At 37.1% G+C, this 16,295-nt stretch overlaps 1 protein-coding gene across 1 annotated transcript in view; it reads right to left on the bottom strand.

Moving 5' to 3' along the window:
• UTP20 (UTP20 small subunit processome component) overlaps window positions 1-16,295 on the bottom strand; it is a 47,849-nt gene extending 31,554 nt beyond the window's left edge. Inside the window, exons 1-23 of the mRNA XM_053465037.1 lie at window positions 16,105-16,295; window positions 14,795-14,875; window positions 13,924-13,990; window positions 12,952-13,084; window positions 11,552-11,740; window positions 11,113-11,194; window positions 10,368-10,505; window positions 8,025-8,180; window positions 7,329-7,475; window positions 7,100-7,234; window positions 6,767-6,844; window positions 6,417-6,595; window positions 5,681-5,818; window positions 5,515-5,603; window positions 4,733-4,838; window positions 4,254-4,404; window positions 3,766-3,828; window positions 3,526-3,681; window positions 3,334-3,410; window positions 3,014-3,093; window positions 2,189-2,432; window positions 1,565-1,759; window positions 862-952 (exon numbers count right to left, since the gene is read on the bottom strand). Of these exons, the coding sequence (XP_053321012.1) occupies window positions 862-952; window positions 1,565-1,759; window positions 2,189-2,432; window positions 3,014-3,093; window positions 3,334-3,410; window positions 3,526-3,681; window positions 3,766-3,828; window positions 4,254-4,404; window positions 4,733-4,838; window positions 5,515-5,603; window positions 5,681-5,818; window positions 6,417-6,595; window positions 6,767-6,844; window positions 7,100-7,234; window positions 7,329-7,475; window positions 8,025-8,180; window positions 10,368-10,505; window positions 11,113-11,194; window positions 11,552-11,740; window positions 12,952-13,084; window positions 13,924-13,990; window positions 14,795-14,875; window positions 16,105-16,149 (2,820 nt within the window). The 5' untranslated portion in view covers window positions 16,150-16,295. The remainder of the gene's footprint in view (window positions 1-861; window positions 953-1,564; window positions 1,760-2,188; window positions 2,433-3,013; window positions 3,094-3,333; window positions 3,411-3,525; window positions 3,682-3,765; window positions 3,829-4,253; window positions 4,405-4,732; window positions 4,839-5,514; window positions 5,604-5,680; window positions 5,819-6,416; window positions 6,596-6,766; window positions 6,845-7,099; window positions 7,235-7,328; window positions 7,476-8,024; window positions 8,181-10,367; window positions 10,506-11,112; window positions 11,195-11,551; window positions 11,741-12,951; window positions 13,085-13,923; window positions 13,991-14,794; window positions 14,876-16,104) is intronic.

Below are 16,295 nucleotides of genomic sequence, written 5' to 3'. Positions count from 1 at the left end.
TGTAAGGGGAGGCTAATGTTAACCATTCCAAAAAATCATTAAGGTTAAAACAAGTGCAGTGAAATTGACTCTAAAGTCATTAACCTTCAGGGTTTTCATGGCTCTCATTCTTGGGTTAAAAAACTTCAAGGATGATAAACCATATACATACACATACATATATATACACATATTTATATATATATATGGAGAGAGAAAAAATGAAATTTTAATTTTGCCTGGGACATTTTGTTAAAGTCTTCACACCAGGGTCAGGTTTTGAAGGGCGTCCCATTGCCAAAAAGTTGATCTCTAGTAGTAAAAAGGCGAATATTGTCTTCCTCTTCACATTTTTCTGTTTAGCTACTGAAAGCCTTAAGTGTTTAATCACAAAGGCACATAAGCGATATCTAAGCAGAAGTGGTCTATAAAGTGCCTTGTAAATACTCTTGTTAGAAAAATGCTTATGCTTATGTTATCAGAAATATTATTGCTGATAGGAACATAAGAACAGGAAATGTCTCGTCTATGATATATATATTATGCTGTCCGTGAAATTGTGCCAAAACATCTAGAATATGCTTCTCTCTAAAATGTGCAAAAGTTCAAGTATATGCTTTTCTTGATGTTGTGCAAAATGGCGTTAGCTGCTTTAAATAGACCAATCAGAATATATTACTAGGAATAGATAAGATGCTATATAAACCATACACTATTAACATATATTCAGACAACACTTTGATTTAAGTGGGTTGTGTGACTTGTCTCGATTATGCGCATAATCTGAATAAAGAAATCTTTCTGAGGAGAATTCGACCATTAATTCAACCAACAACTCTCTATGCCCATTTTGAAATATCATGGAAACAAAGCACTGCTTACCTGTGTATACAGTTCATGTAGCTTGGGTTCTAGGTAGAGGGCACGTGGGTTGGAAAACTTGGAAAAAACTTTCAAATGCGCAATGAGTTGCCTGACAAGAAAATAAATGTCATGTTTTTGAGAGGGCTAGCAAAACATACGGTCTTAGTTTTTAATTCTTTCAAAATCAGTTGCACATATATATATATATATCATTCTACATTAAAGGGGAGCAATCCCTCTTGAGACTAGAGAGCCATCTCAGCAGCACCAAGTGTTAATGGTGTAAACTGCCTTTGAATTCAGTTTAACTAAGAAGGTTGCCTATTTCCAGCAAATACTTTAACATAATAAAGTGCATGGCCAAGGGGAAAGTGCTAAAGGGGAATCACTTACTACCTGTTTGGTCAATCTTTGACATGTGCTTAACTAGTTGTTATGGAAGTAGAGGAATCTTTGCAGAAAACCTCTTGTGATATAAGCACAATGAGGCCATTGGAAGTTCTGTGGAAGTCTGTATAACATGCAGCAACTCAAGTTTTCATTGTATATTACATTACAATGCAGAGAAGGCAATACAATTATATACAGTTTTTAAAACATGCAATAATATTGTAAAATATTACTATTACCTAGTCTCATGTTTATTTGTTCAAACGTACAGGCCTGTCCTTCTGCAAAGAAATGCTAATTGACCAAATATTACATTCTGATACACACTTACTTTGAGGCAGCCCTTCTGTTTTTTTTCTTTTCAGTGGTCTTTGTGTCATCCAAATTGTTGTCATTCTCCTCTTCCATGGCTTCATCCTCATCCACGTTTCCTTTGTCTTCAGGCGTGGGCTTTGTTTTATCTGGATTTTTCGGTGTCAGGTCCTGTGATGGGGCTACCAACAAATCTGCGGGATAGTATTCATTGCTGAAAAAAAAAAAAAACAGCAGCTTAAAGTTAAATCAAAACAAATGATACAGATATTTCTACTATTTACCAGTATGCTAATAATAATAATTAAAAAAAAATCTGCATTAGACTAATATTCTGTACTGCAAATATGCAACTGTAATGTAGGAGCAAGGCATGTATGCAAGCATTCACAGAAAGAAATGAGCAATAAACTACAGGTACCGCAGACGTCCACACAATGTGTTTAATACATAAGTCTGTAGTAATAATAATGCATCATCATGTTAGCTCTGTGGAAAAAAAGAAGAGTTTTTGTATAGAGGAAAACATTTTCACAAATGACTGCAACATGCAGCTATAAGTTCTCCTAAGTTTGGCAAGCCCAGTAATGATGTTTCTATCCATTAGACTGCAAGCTTTTCAGAGCAAGGATTTAAGGCCTACCTTATAAATCTGAGAAGTAAGGGGGAGAGTTCTCTTGATCTTGGCTCCACCCTGTCTGGGAAGAGGGACATCGCCTTCCAGAGAAGAAACCGGAAATTGGTGTAATCTGTTCTGTCCTTAGTTTTTGTTTTGCACTTCATCGTGTCCTCATATAGGACCTCAATTTTGTCTTTAGGAGGACAGTCTGGTTCTTCACTCTGGCTGTCTGATACTTCCTCCTTCAGGTCATCATGTAACTCTTTTTCTAAGGGGAAAACAAATAACAGGTACTCTTCAATTCAAAGTCATTCATCATAAAAAACAATGGGTCCTTGATGAATCTATAATTTACCAACAGTAAACTTAATTTTTCACTTAAAGGAAGATAAGAAATAGAGCATTTACTATTTTACATCCAACCCAAAATTTTTAAGTCTCTGTAGCAACGGACTGGTAGTGATCTTTGGTAGAACATGTCACAATTTCATACTATTGACCATGTGTGACCTCTTCCTGTTCTGTCCTATGACCAATGACCTCAACTCTTTGCAGCCTTGTCATGTCCTTAGCTGTTCCTCACTATTCAACCAGAACCGAGCTGGCGTCCGGCACTATCCTGTAAAGCAGCAAAGCCCAAGCAGCTGCATGAATGGGGCAGATCATTTTTTTCAGCAACCGTGGCTGCTGCAGGTAAAGTCATCTATCCCAAGTACTGCCTTGGTCTTACTTTTACAGAGTGCCTCCTAACTCAAAAAAACAAAATGTGTTACCATATTTAAATTAAAACATTTACATACAGAATATGAGAAAACTAGATGTTCACAGCTAGGGTATTAGCTCCCTTACCAGCATGGGCAGCAGACTTTTCCAAATGTTCATAGAATATCTTCCAGAAGGACTTATTCTCCATTTCATTTGCATGAGAACTATAAATAAAAGAATATAAAATACATAGTTTTTCTCTAATTTCTGTGAACCAGGGCAATTCCCAAATTACAAAATATTAAAATAGAAAACACAACTCTTAATATGCAGGTTATTTGGGATAAGGCTACTTCCTTCTAAATTGGAAACTACAGAAACATTTTTAGCTACAAGTTCAATAATTCTATTGAAAATAGAAACCGTTCTTTTGGAAATTTCACTAAACTGTTCTAAATACTTACACAATAAGTTCAATCACTGGATCCCAGAGAGGGCTAAAGTTGACATACAGCATCGCCAATAAATATCGAAGAGGGACCTAAAAAAAATTACAATTATTTTAGCAAGAATACGTTTTAATTCTGACTTCTGTGATTGTTGATTCTAATAATGTAAAAACATATCTAAATCAAATCACATAATATCATACTAACCTCCTGGAAACTGCCTTTTGATAAAGGTTGTATAAGGTCATGTCTCAGTTTCCTAAGATGAAGGAGCTTCTCTCTGTATTCATGGACAGAGGCAGTGACTAGTTCAGCTTGCAGTAGTATAGAAAACAGTGACTGGTTTTCGCCAATTCTGGGTTCCTACAGATGACAGAGAAACAAGGTCAAATCACTGTGTATTATTTATCCTTCTTAGATAACATCAGTGGCCAAACATATAGGTACCTCCTGACCGACTGCAGATTCGATTTCAAACTGGTTTAAAATCCTGATGGTCAAAAGGCGCACCTATTAAAAGGTTAAAAAGATGAAATGTGTGTGAAATTTAGCTCAGTTCTTCGAAACATATACATATATACACACATATAACCGGGCATCCAACATATCTACATTGACAATCATGTCAAAGATTATTGTATAGTGCTACAGAATATGTTGGTGTTGTAAAAATACAAACATGGATAGTCTTACATGCGTTAAAGAGGTTGTTGTGTATTGGTCATTTTCAAACATTACTTAACAATTCATAGAGCCCCAATCTTAAGTTATAGCAAAATACCCAAAAATACAGAGGCTTCTCTTGCATGTAATATAGATATTTTGCATTCTGATAATCCCAATACAGTAACACTAAAGTAGAGTTTTTGCTGCTGGACTGTTTTGAGCAGGAAAAATAATCAGGCATTAGTTAAGTACCCAAGTACTTTGGTTACCTTTGCGACGTTGGATGATATATTATACTGAAGCGTTGAAAATATGTCCAACAATCTGGGGTGGGAAAGTTGGTCTTTGCAACCACAGAAGGCTAACCTAGTGAGGTAGAGATCAGCCAAGAGCAGGACTGATGGGTCAGAGGGAAAAGTGCTAAAAGAGAAGAAGTAAGTCAGTATGCAATGTTTACCATGTTTGCCTAATTGCAGTGCAGCTTCAAAAGTGCCTATATTAGCCAGCATAATAAAGACACGAGTAATTTAGAAAAGTCACCTTAAAGACAAAATACTGGAAAACTGATGTGTTGTAACATAACATCAGTGCTATTACGTCTATCACATGGCTAAAAAAATTACTCTCCACTGCCCTGCACTCTACATCTGATCTGTAGCATTGTGATATGGAGAAATAAATTATAGAGAAATATGACCATCCTGCCGCATGCAGTGCCCTTTTCAGTTCTTCTGTGACATTGACTTACAGCAAAAGGTTCGTTATACTCTCCATTGGGACAATGTTCAAGATATTGGCCGAATCATCCAGACTGAGTAAGGTGCTTATAGCTTGGCAAGCTACAAAAAAGATTCCTATGGGATAAAGAATAGCACCCTGTTATTCAACAGAAAATAGTGTCTTTCACACTTACTTAAAACTGGCCAGACATGTTATTTTACAATATATCTCAGTGCTCTTATGGTAAATATCTTGAAGCTACTGCTAATATCCACAATTCTAGAATAATTGCTATTTAAACCATGACAGGTTGGAAACATTGATTCCACAGCAAATTTCTTATTTTTATAGGACTTAAAACTGTAGATAGATAATAGTTGCAGATGTGACTCACATAATTATCATAATATGAATTAAAACAGAATTTTAAATATCCAGTTACAACTTTGAGAATTCCAATGACACAAAAATGTTCAGGTGCAGCCATCAACATGCTCCATCTTTCTGTTAACAGGTCATATCATCCATTTTTCTATTAGTGGCTTCAAATTATAATATTTGGTCTGCAAAGACATCCCTGGCAATAGAATGTCAGGTACATATCCTTGGATAGTGCAGAAATCATAATGGAAATTCAGGTCTCAAGGCATCTTCCTATCAAGATTAACTCGTTCACAATTAAAATGCCATTCATCAGACCCTAGGACCATTCTCATGTTACATCATCAAAAAGCGGGCAACGTTGCCTTTCTAAAGTGCCAACATTCCCAGATAGGAATGAAACCACGTTTCTTATGTACAGGAACATACCTTTAAGTAGTTTTCCTTGGCCAATGTAATTCAGCAATATTTCTATGAAGTTTGCCAAAAGCTGCACAATTTTGTCCTTTTGCAGTGGCCTAAAAAAATACGAACAATATTTATACTTGTTTTTCCATTATTTTTCCACTGAACTTGTCATCCAGAGACTATTTACCTTAGGTGAGGAAGAACTACTAAAGCAGCCCAGCAGTTTGAGAGGTGTTTGCTATCCTGGATTGCAGCCAATTGAATCAATGATAACACATAATCAAGCACTGGTAAACTTCCCTCTTCAACATTTCTTGATCTGACTCTAAATGCAAAAAAAAAAAAATCTTATTAATATTAACATGTTATAGACATAAGTATGTTTTGTCTATAATAACGCAATTAAAAATGAGGGCCGTGATAGATAAAAACTAGATAACACTGTTAACGTGCACAATTAAATGTCAAGTATACCATACATTAGAAAGTATGCCACATTAACCGATACGTTTTCAGATTTGTTAAGCCAATGTTAATAAAAGGCATGGCAGTAATCCAAATTACACAAGGTTACTCAACAAAGGCTACCTCTTTTCTTTGTCTCTCAGGAACAAGGAACATTTCAGATAACATAATAGTACAGGAAATATATCCAGCAGGTTTGAATTACAATAATAAAGCATTGCATAAGTTATTATTATCGTTATATATGTGCGAGTCTAATTCAGACTAATATTGTTTTAGCCTAAAACAGCAAAAATTAGCACAGCCCTTTGTTTTAAGTCAAACCTGCTTGATTAGGAGAGTGCAAAAGTCTTGTAGTCAGTTGTCAAACTAGCAAATAGAATGAATTTATTCATACAAATAAATATTGCACGAGAACCCCTGAGTAAAGCAAAACGGTTAACATTAACTGCTCTTACATCTTTGTTTTATCCACAAAAACAAGAGGATATTTTTCAAATGCCATTGAAGCGACAGCAGGGGGTTCGGCTTTTTCTAAAATAAGCTTTGTCAGGATTAGTAAGGCCTCAGTCTTGGTTGCTGCATCTCCATCAGTAAAGAACGGCAGGAGGTACTGCAGGAAACTCGGAAGAAAATGCTAAAAAGACAATCAGATAATAAATGCGTTAATCATAAAAGCAATTAGATACAATGCAAAAAATGTGTCCAACTACTACAGCCTTAACACTCCAGGTATAAAGTATCACAAAGTTTTACTTAATGATGTAGTTTCAAAATGTTGTGACCATAATGTAACATAGGTGCTCACCTGCTCAAAGTGTTTCATACTGAACATTTTTTCTGAGAACTCCAAAACCAAACTCCTTGAAAAACCACTTTCGAATACCTGCGACATAAATAAAAAGAAGCCAACCAAACATTTAATACCAGCAGACCATACTTTTTTTTAGGTGTATATTTTATTTGGCAGTGACATTTCTCTAAATGCAGTAAACCTACCAATTTAATATATTTATTTGTGACGGTACAGCAGCCAATATTTTGCTTTGGGCAGCTGCTGCCGGCATGACAATACGAAGGTTCACAAAAAAACACCTGAATTCTGGTGTTTAAAATCGTCATACACAGTCTGCACACCTACCTTGTTCACGGTTTCTGTGATCTCTGATGCTGGAAGAGTGACATTCTCACTAAGAAGCAATGTAGAAATGAGCTCCAAAAGACTGTGGCAACAAGACAATGATATATTGGGAACCTGCATCATTTCTGTCAAAGTCTTGGGAAAAGGAGAAAGAAGGGAGAGCCATAAGATCATTGAAGACTTCACAAGTGAGGAGTCAAAAATACTGTTGCTGATGACCTAAACGTACCTTAGAAACATGTTCGGGTTGTGGAATTTTGGAGCCATGTCCATGCGCCACAAGAATGCAATATGCCTCCAGTAATCTTTCTATTTGCTCAGAACATTCGGTACCGACACTTGGAACCATCTTTCGTGAAAGCTCTACAAGAGACTCCTTATTGGATAAAGATTTAAAATTGAGTACACTAGTTGACAAAGTGTAAGGTCCTATAGATGTATAGGTATGACTGTCACTACAATATTCCTTTTACATTTTGGTGGACTGGACTGAAACTTTACAAAAATTTGTAGTTGGAGTTAAAAATTACAAACAAAAAAAGTACAAAGATTGGGTGGATCAGCAAGATCAATGCATGTTGCAATTGGTATTTTACTATAACGTTCACACAGGCGGGGCTCATAAATTATCTGAAAATGGGAACAGAATCCCATTGACACAATAACTCAGACTGTATCGTCACTATTTGGCCAAGAGCAGTTTGGCGAGGCACGCTGAATTGCAGCAATCATGGCTGGGTTAAGTACATTAAATAATGATCAGTAAATAGGTGACTTAATTCAAGCTTTTCCTGTGAACAGCAGCACTTGGGAAAGTCACTCTATTATGTACATACATACTCCAAAATGTCTTCGGGATTCATGTCAAGTAGCACTTATATTAATGGGAAGTGGTTCATCCTCCATAGATTATATATAAGGTTACCTGAATACTGTTAAAAAGTAGATCAAGATGTTCTCTGTGGATATATGATGTCGCAGATTCCACAAAATGATTGAATGCCTCTCCAACCAAGCTCCAGGGCAGCACTTCCTCCATTTCGGTGATAGGACCTAACTTCCTTAGGATCACTATAAGAGCCTGCCATAGAGACAACATTTAATTAGAAAGCATTCACAGGTGGAACTGAATAACAGCAGCAATAGTACAAAAGAAATGGAATTAACGTATTCATTTTTTAAGAATGGTGTCTAAATAAAACAACTTTGGATCTATTTTTTATAATCCTACAGGACGTACGGATTCAGGTATTACAGTACAGACAGAAGTCAAATATTACGTTTAAAACATGTATCACAACTAAATTCAATTATTAAAACTTCCTACAATTCCATGTGCTTTTTATTAATGTGTAATAATTGTGAGACCAAAAAGTTTCGCCATTCTTGCTATGTTTTTCTTTAACCATCATTGCCTCTTTGCAATGTCATGTACCCAGTATATGACACATTGGGCTATCTTTTCATGCTATATTTAAATACATGAAACCAATCATTAAGCCCGAATAAAACTTAAAATAAATAAATAAAATAGATAAAATACATTTTTCATAGTTTTCCCTACAGTAATGTCCATGGAAGAAAAAAGATATGTTGGTTTATTCTGATTTGTAAGTCACCCCATACGCACAGTACTTTTCTACCTAACACTAATTATTCTAAAGCATCCTCAATTCCACCCGCTAATCACTATACAGGTCACTAGAACAAATGCAGTGTCCTGATGAGTGACAGGGATCATAGGATATAGAAAGAAGGGTATAAAGGGATCAAACACATCATTATCACATGATCAGAAGACTGTGCTTTTCTAAATATCGCAGCAATTTTATGCCATCCTTACAGAAAAATGTTTTGAGGACATTCAGAATGTCCAGGTTCAGAAGCATTATTTTATTGGAAGCTGCAATATTTGACATTGCGAATAAGGAGGGAGAAATAACTTAATCAGGGGGGGAACATTCAATATAATCCCATACAAATGAAGTTAAAAACGACTACTCCAAGTCATATGCACATAAGGTTTCTCTCGCCTTTCACCACTCTAATCCATCCTAAACACTGTTTGCCACCACCATGTTTGCCACCATTCTTCGACTGCTGTCCCACTGTGCCAATCACTCTTTTGGTTCCCTATACCCTCCAAAATGAAATTCAATCTCCTGACCTACAGAGCATTTAACGACCCTTCAACCCCTATATCTGCACTGTCATATTCAAATACTCCCCAAATTTCCCTCTTCATTGCTCCAAAGAATCGGGTCTGTCTTCTACTGTTATTACCGCTACCCACTTGTGTATTTAGGAGCTGTTCCCCTTCCCTAGAATTCCTTTTCTCATTATACCCCCACTTACTATACTTATTCTTGCTAAAAACCCACCTATTGCCAGAAGCTGATGGCATCCTAAAGAAGCCATCAGCAATTAGTGATTATGTTTTAATGAGTGTCAATGTCCTTTTAAACAGCAGTTGTTAAATCTCCTATTGTAACAGTGCTACGGAATCTGCTGGTGCTATATAAATACACGTAATATATTAGGATGGGGTTATAATAGATATAAAATGCTACAATGCTTTTCAATCTGTGGACATAATTACATGGGTTCATGTAATGTACTTCATACCAAAATTTTACATGTGGGAAAAGTGATAGCACTGCTTTAATAATGATGTTTTAACCATTTAATTTTAACTTAGACACCTGACTTAAGGCTCAAAATGTGAGTTGTTCCAGGGTTATTCAATTTATACAGCAACTACTTTCGTATTAACACAAACAAACGTAATACTATTGGGCAAACAACTTTGGAACACTAAATGTCTAATACCCTTACATGTTCTAGGCTGCATGAATGGCTTAGAACAGACAGACACTATGATAAGAAAGCATTATTTGTACCGATATATATTTGTTTTTGAACAGTATTAATCATTCATATTGGCAGCCCCATTACATTACAGAAATTATTTTATACTAGTCTCTTGTAGCTATCACCAAACACAGCAAACGGAATGCCAGCTAAGTAGCAGCACTGGATGTGGATGGCACTTTAACGGCCAAAAAATGATTTGCCAGATTTAGAGACTTTATAGGTATTTTTTAAGGAGAAGGCTTCATGGAAGACAGATCTAAAAATATGTCTCTCCCTAGCATATGAACCTTTTTTTTTATCATGTAATTTGCCGTTTGTGACTGGAAAACAGCACAGGTGTGACTAAATTGACTAAGTGGTATTTTATTGTAATAATTAGACCCAACTAAGTTACCTTAGAAGCAGATGAATGAAACATGTTCCTCACTCCTTTGCACATCTCAAACAAAAGTTGCCCCAGGCCTTCCACCTTTTGGGGATGTTCCTTAAGGTCCAGAAACATGAAATTAAACAGTCCATTTAGATCCGATACCTACAAATCAAAAAGAAAAATGTTAACATTGGGTTAAGGTCTGAAGAGTGACTACAGTTAGTTCTATGTTACTAAGTATCCTCAATCCTGCATTCCATAAAGACAAATGCCAGTTTCCCTAGTTTTTGTTAGACCATCCTAAAGAGTCCTACGTTTATTTCTTTTTTTAAAGTACTGCTCCATTATTTGTGTTCCAAAGTATTTCAAGTTCCGATAAATTCATAATAGACACACAGTGTTTTGTGCAGGCCTTTGCTACTCAATAAGACTTTGAAAAAAACGGCCTATCAAAGTGTACTTTTTTAAGGCATATAAAAGTGCTTTGAGATGTGTACCTGAAGATGTCTTCACATCACTACCCATTAAAAGACACTGTGAAAACATTTCTAATTAAACTACAATGCAGTCAAGTGCTGCAAAACCAAGAAAGAGTCTATACTTCCCTTACACCATAATTGTATAACACAAATAAAGAAAGCCTTTTCCTTTACCCAGACGTATGGTTCAAACACCTTTATTCAGAGTTTGCAAAGAGCACATTCCGTGCACCACTAAAGTAAGGGTTTGAGACGTGAAAAAGGCTGAGATCTGTGAAGCAGCAGCTTACCTTCCTCAACAGAAAGGCGAAACTCTCTGCAGCAAAGTTTCTGATGTGGGCTTTTTTGTGGGCCAGTAGAGTGCTGTACAAACTGAAATAAAAGAGATATAACAAGGTATATAAATACACAGTCTACATAGGTTCTCCAGCATGGTTTTGTTTTATTTAATGAAGGAGGAAAATCTGAGATCTTGTTGTCTGGCCATCCCTGAAGGCAGTTATTTTCCTAGTACATGGTTACCATAATTGAAACAGATTCACAAAAAAACAAATGAATCAACACTATTACTTTTGGGCAGACTGCATAAGATGTAGATGTTTGGTCAATAACCCAGGAATTGCAGATTCTTTGGATATTTAAACTCAACAATGTTACTAAGCATTATAAATGACCAACTGCAGCAAGAAAACCTGAAAACTCACAGAAAAAGCTGAAATTTTGGCTTACCTGTATATAGTCGGCATGTCCTTCACCATCATTCTCCACAGGTATTTGTAGAGGTATGACAAAGAGGTAAAAGCCCATTCTATCTGCTCCGTGTCCTTGGTGTCCAAAAGTGGAGAAATCACCAGGAAAAAATCTTGAAAATGGGGGTAGAAATCTGTCTGAAGATCTCTAGCCAGCTGGACCACAAGACTGTAACGAGATGAGAAAGAACATAGTTGTTTTTCTACAGAGTAGCGCATTGTCTCTCCAACCAGTCATATCCAAATGGATACAATGAATGTGACCCCCATAGTTAACAAGACACCTAGAATCTTATTTGCAATCAAGCATACACCTAGGCAGGTAGTATCACATAAATTTGAACTCACTATGAAATGATATATTTGAGAGCTTTAGCTGTTTCGTCATAAAGAATGATTTAAATCACAGGCAGTTAGAGCAATGGAGGGCCTTGTGTCATTCTATATATTGCTTGGCACTAAATCTGCTCTATCCTCATGGAAACCTTGATTTGGCATTATTTAAATATAAATTTAAATGGGTCACCCGTGTTCAAGCAGGGGTATCAATCATTACATACTAGAAGCAAAAGCATCAACTGAGGATCTTCTAACGCTCACAGCAGGGTAGAATATGAATGAGTCAGCTCCAGACAGTGTGACCTTGAGAATCTACCCCTTCATCCGGAGATTGGTGGGGATAAAATCCTGAGACTCCGGGTCCAAATCTGAGAGTTCCCATGTGTAAATTTTAGATTATTTCTGAACACACTCAAATATGAATTCCAATACTATTTAAAACGTTCATTAGATATATATAAAATATTGGCCATGGATTAAGTTGAGAGCTAAACAAATGCCTATTTAGAATGACATATGGCACTAGCACATAAGACCATGTTTAATAAGAGTGTAATGTAGTACTGGCAAGTGTGGTGTAGAGCCCTGCGCGGGACTACTTTTTTAATCCCGCTCTTGCCCGCTCCCACGGTTTTTAATCCCGCTCCCGCAATGTGGGTGTTCCGCTCCCGCCACATTTGTGGCCAATCCCGCCCGCTCCCGCCACATTTGTGGCCAATCATGCCCGCCTCCTTACCTGATTTCCCGCGCAGTCCCGCGCGGCTGCCCTCGAGTTGTTTCCTTACGGCATCTCTTCTATTGCTCCGCCCAGGAACAAGGCGGAGTCACAGGAAGTGACGTCACATCACGTGACTCCGTTTTGTTCCTGGGCGGAGCAAGCTAGGAGACGCTGTAAGGGAGCAGCAAGAAGGCAGCCTTGCGGGACTGCGCGGGATTACCGGGATCCGCAGGTACAGTGTCTGACCGCCCGCGCCCGCAAGTTTTTTGGCGGGTCCCGCAGGACCCGCCTCCCAGTGCAGTCCTCTAGTGTGGTGTACATACTCAAGCAATGGTTGGTAGGCAAGGCTGTTCTTCACTTGCAAATGGGTCTTCAAACTTTGTACAACGGCATCTTGGTGATAGACCAGCTGGTGGAATGATTGGCATTTGCTGGACACTTCCCTGGAGAATGCCACTGAAAAACAAATAAACAGCTATTCCCCTTTTCAGCCACATACAACTATAAAAGGCAGGTCTTTTCTTCCTACAGATTTCAAACAACAGATTAAGAAAGCAAACACAAGCCGCAGTCTGGGCTTGCTAAATTTTGTAACATTAATACTGTATGCTGATAAAGCTGATTGGTAAATCAATACGAAAATAAGAATACCATGTTCTAATCATAAGACCAGAATGTAGCATTCATTGAGAAAGTGAAATGTTGAGGTCAAATTTGGAAGAATACAGATTTAAACGTGCTGTTCTGGGTTAAAAATGTATTGCAAACTTGTATGTTAAGCAAGTAAACCTTAGCAGATCTGTCATTTTCATCCTCTAGGAGTTTAAACCACATAAAGACAACACAAAAAACTTTCAAGTCTATGGAAAAATCTAGTTTACTCTATTGCCTGTGGATTGTTACAGATGACACATTTTTACTTGACTGCGTCATTAATCCTAGGAAGGGATGGTCATTCCTCAGTAAAGCCAACTTTACAATCACTCTGAATGCACTTGGTGCGTTTATTAGTGTGCTTACAGGGAAGCAATTAGCCACACTTCCCGAGTATTGCTTTTCTACACACAGCACAGAAAATCAAGAAAGCGAGAGTATATGTTTAGCATGTTAAACGAATCAGTGGCAACACTATAAAACACACAAAGAAACCATAAAACCAATTAATTAACACAAGTAACTTTATGGGCTGGCAGGTAAACCAGGAAGTTACCTTCCCATCCCTCTATTTCAAAAATGTCCTCAGTTACTTACAGTTGCTATAGAATAGAAAATATATGCTATAGATTTATACACACCAAAATGTTGCGTGAGGTTGAGGTCTCTCCATTTCTGTAGTCCTTCATAGAAATAGGTCTCAACTTCCTTGACGAACAAAGCAGAATAACAATCACACATAATCCGTTTTCTATAAACATTATTCTATTACCATTTGTAACCTCATCAAATTGGTGAGAATGACTAAATGTAATTCCACAGATCTCGGAAAGCACAAACCGACGGAATTATTTGTTTTATTTAACATCGCTATGTAACATAATTGCAGGTTGTATCCTTCAAGAGATGCTAGAAGAAAAGTGACACAAAAGAAAACTAGATGCTAAGACAAACTTCTAAACCTCCAACAATTTAAGGAGGAATAAGGAAATCTTACGGCAGAGCATGTTTCTAAGCAATGTATCTTAAAAAAAATTGTATGTGGTTACAAATAATTTATTTGCTTTGAAGGTGCCAAAAGATTAACTTCTTGATCACTAGATGGGTGTGTAGTGTGGGTGTGTAGCCTCTATACAAAACGTGTTTGTTTTGTTTGTCTTTAAAATGTAGTCCACCAGGGTATGACATCATATCCCAGCAAAAATACTGCAGATGGAGAAGCAAATGGCAGTACTACGTGCTGGCAAAGGTCCAAAGTTGCAACAAAGATGCACGGCAATTGGCCACCGGTGTTCTGTACCATTTAATGACCGGCTGAAACCTTAAAACCAGTCAATATACACCATGGAGGCCTTTGCAGACCACCGTAGCCTCTTCTTAACATGAATGAATGCAGATAACCACCTAATCATGGTAGCCCTGGGTCACCCCTTTTCCACACCACTTAGTAGTTAGAGCAATAAAATCAGTAAAAGGCGTATGTCACAGATTAGATAGCTCTTCATTTCTTACCTCTGAATAACTCTCTGTCCTATCGATGCGATGGATTATATCAATGTTAACATTTGCCAATCTTTCTGAGAATGTGAGAAACTGCAAAGACAAATATAGGTCAATATATATAATTCATATATAAAAGAAAACTCAAACATGTCTCTTTGGTGTCATCGTCTAGCATTAATATACATAAATGAATATAGCATTAATATTGGTCAACATTTAATCAAAATACAAAAAAGTGAAGCGCAATATTCAAATTAAATATAAGTATTGCACCTTCTGGTGAAGTGGTGCTGCAAAGACACAGGAACAAACTCCCCAAAAATGTTCCAAATTAAACACAATCAAAACCACACAAGTGTCTGCGCAGACACTTGTGTGGTTTTGATTGGTCAACATTTGACAACTTTACTTACCAATACCGCATATGATCAATTAATGTAAAACTACCAGCAAGGATAAGGCCATTTAGATAACTTAGTTTGCGTTCTTCATAAAGATGTAAACCTGCTTTACCTATCCCTTTGTACTGGCAACAACTCTACCAGAATGACCATAGCAAGGCAGGACCACCTATACGGTAGCTAGTCCTTCCACCGTTATATGTATCCACCAATGATCAGTTAGCCAAGTGGTTATTAAATCACCAGTTCCACTGCAGCAAAAGGTCACCATGTTACCAAGTCATGCCCAACCTGAGCCAGTTACCCCTAAATAGAATATAAATGCCTACTTTTGGCTACGTTTATTACGGGTGCAATCAGCAAGCGGCTCTCCAACAGTAGACAAGGCTGCCCAAGCATCCCAGGTACTGCAGTAAAACCGATGGTATCAAATGTCTTTTAAAACCATCCGCATCATGTAAACACAGCTACTACTACTCTACTACTATGCATTCTAGACACTAGCATTATATGCGATGGCATGTTGTCTGAGAAGCAACTTATATCCATTGCACTTTTATTGGTGCACTATAGAAATACTATAGAAACACTATATCTCCACAGGGCATACAATCTTTCTTAAATATTTATATATTTATTCAATCTCACTGCACATTTATAGTGAAGCTTAATGCTCTACTTAAGAAATCCCATTGAAAGAGACCAAGACGAAAAACCAATGCAAGGAATGTTATGTCTGGATTCAGGTAAGGCTTTTATTAACGGAGATCAAACTCGTGGAAGGGAAGGAAAGTATAACTTCCACGTATTTGCAGTCATACAATTTTACATCGAAGCAGCAAATCTACAATCCCACGCAACCCCAAAGCAGATATAATTATTCAATCAATGGTTAATCGCATAGCAATGGTTAATTACCTTAAACGTGTTCTCAGATTTGTGATGTGAGGATTTTGTCTTCATATTTCACAGTAATTTTGTATCAAACATAAACTAGTCGACAAATGTGTAATATGTTGTACTGACTGTGTCGATATATTCAAATACAACAAGTTTCAAATGTACACTAAACACACGTTGCTAGCATCTGGGAGCAGCCATCTTGCCAG

This window comes from Spea bombifrons, chromosome 4, assembly GCF_027358695.1.
Source record: "Spea bombifrons isolate aSpeBom1 chromosome 4, aSpeBom1.2.pri, whole genome shotgun sequence".
NCBI lineage: Eukaryota > Metazoa > Chordata > Amphibia > Anura > Pelobatidae > Spea > Spea bombifrons.
The sequence above is the reverse complement of the archived record's forward strand: the minus strand, read 5'-3'. Positions and strand labels throughout refer to the sequence as shown.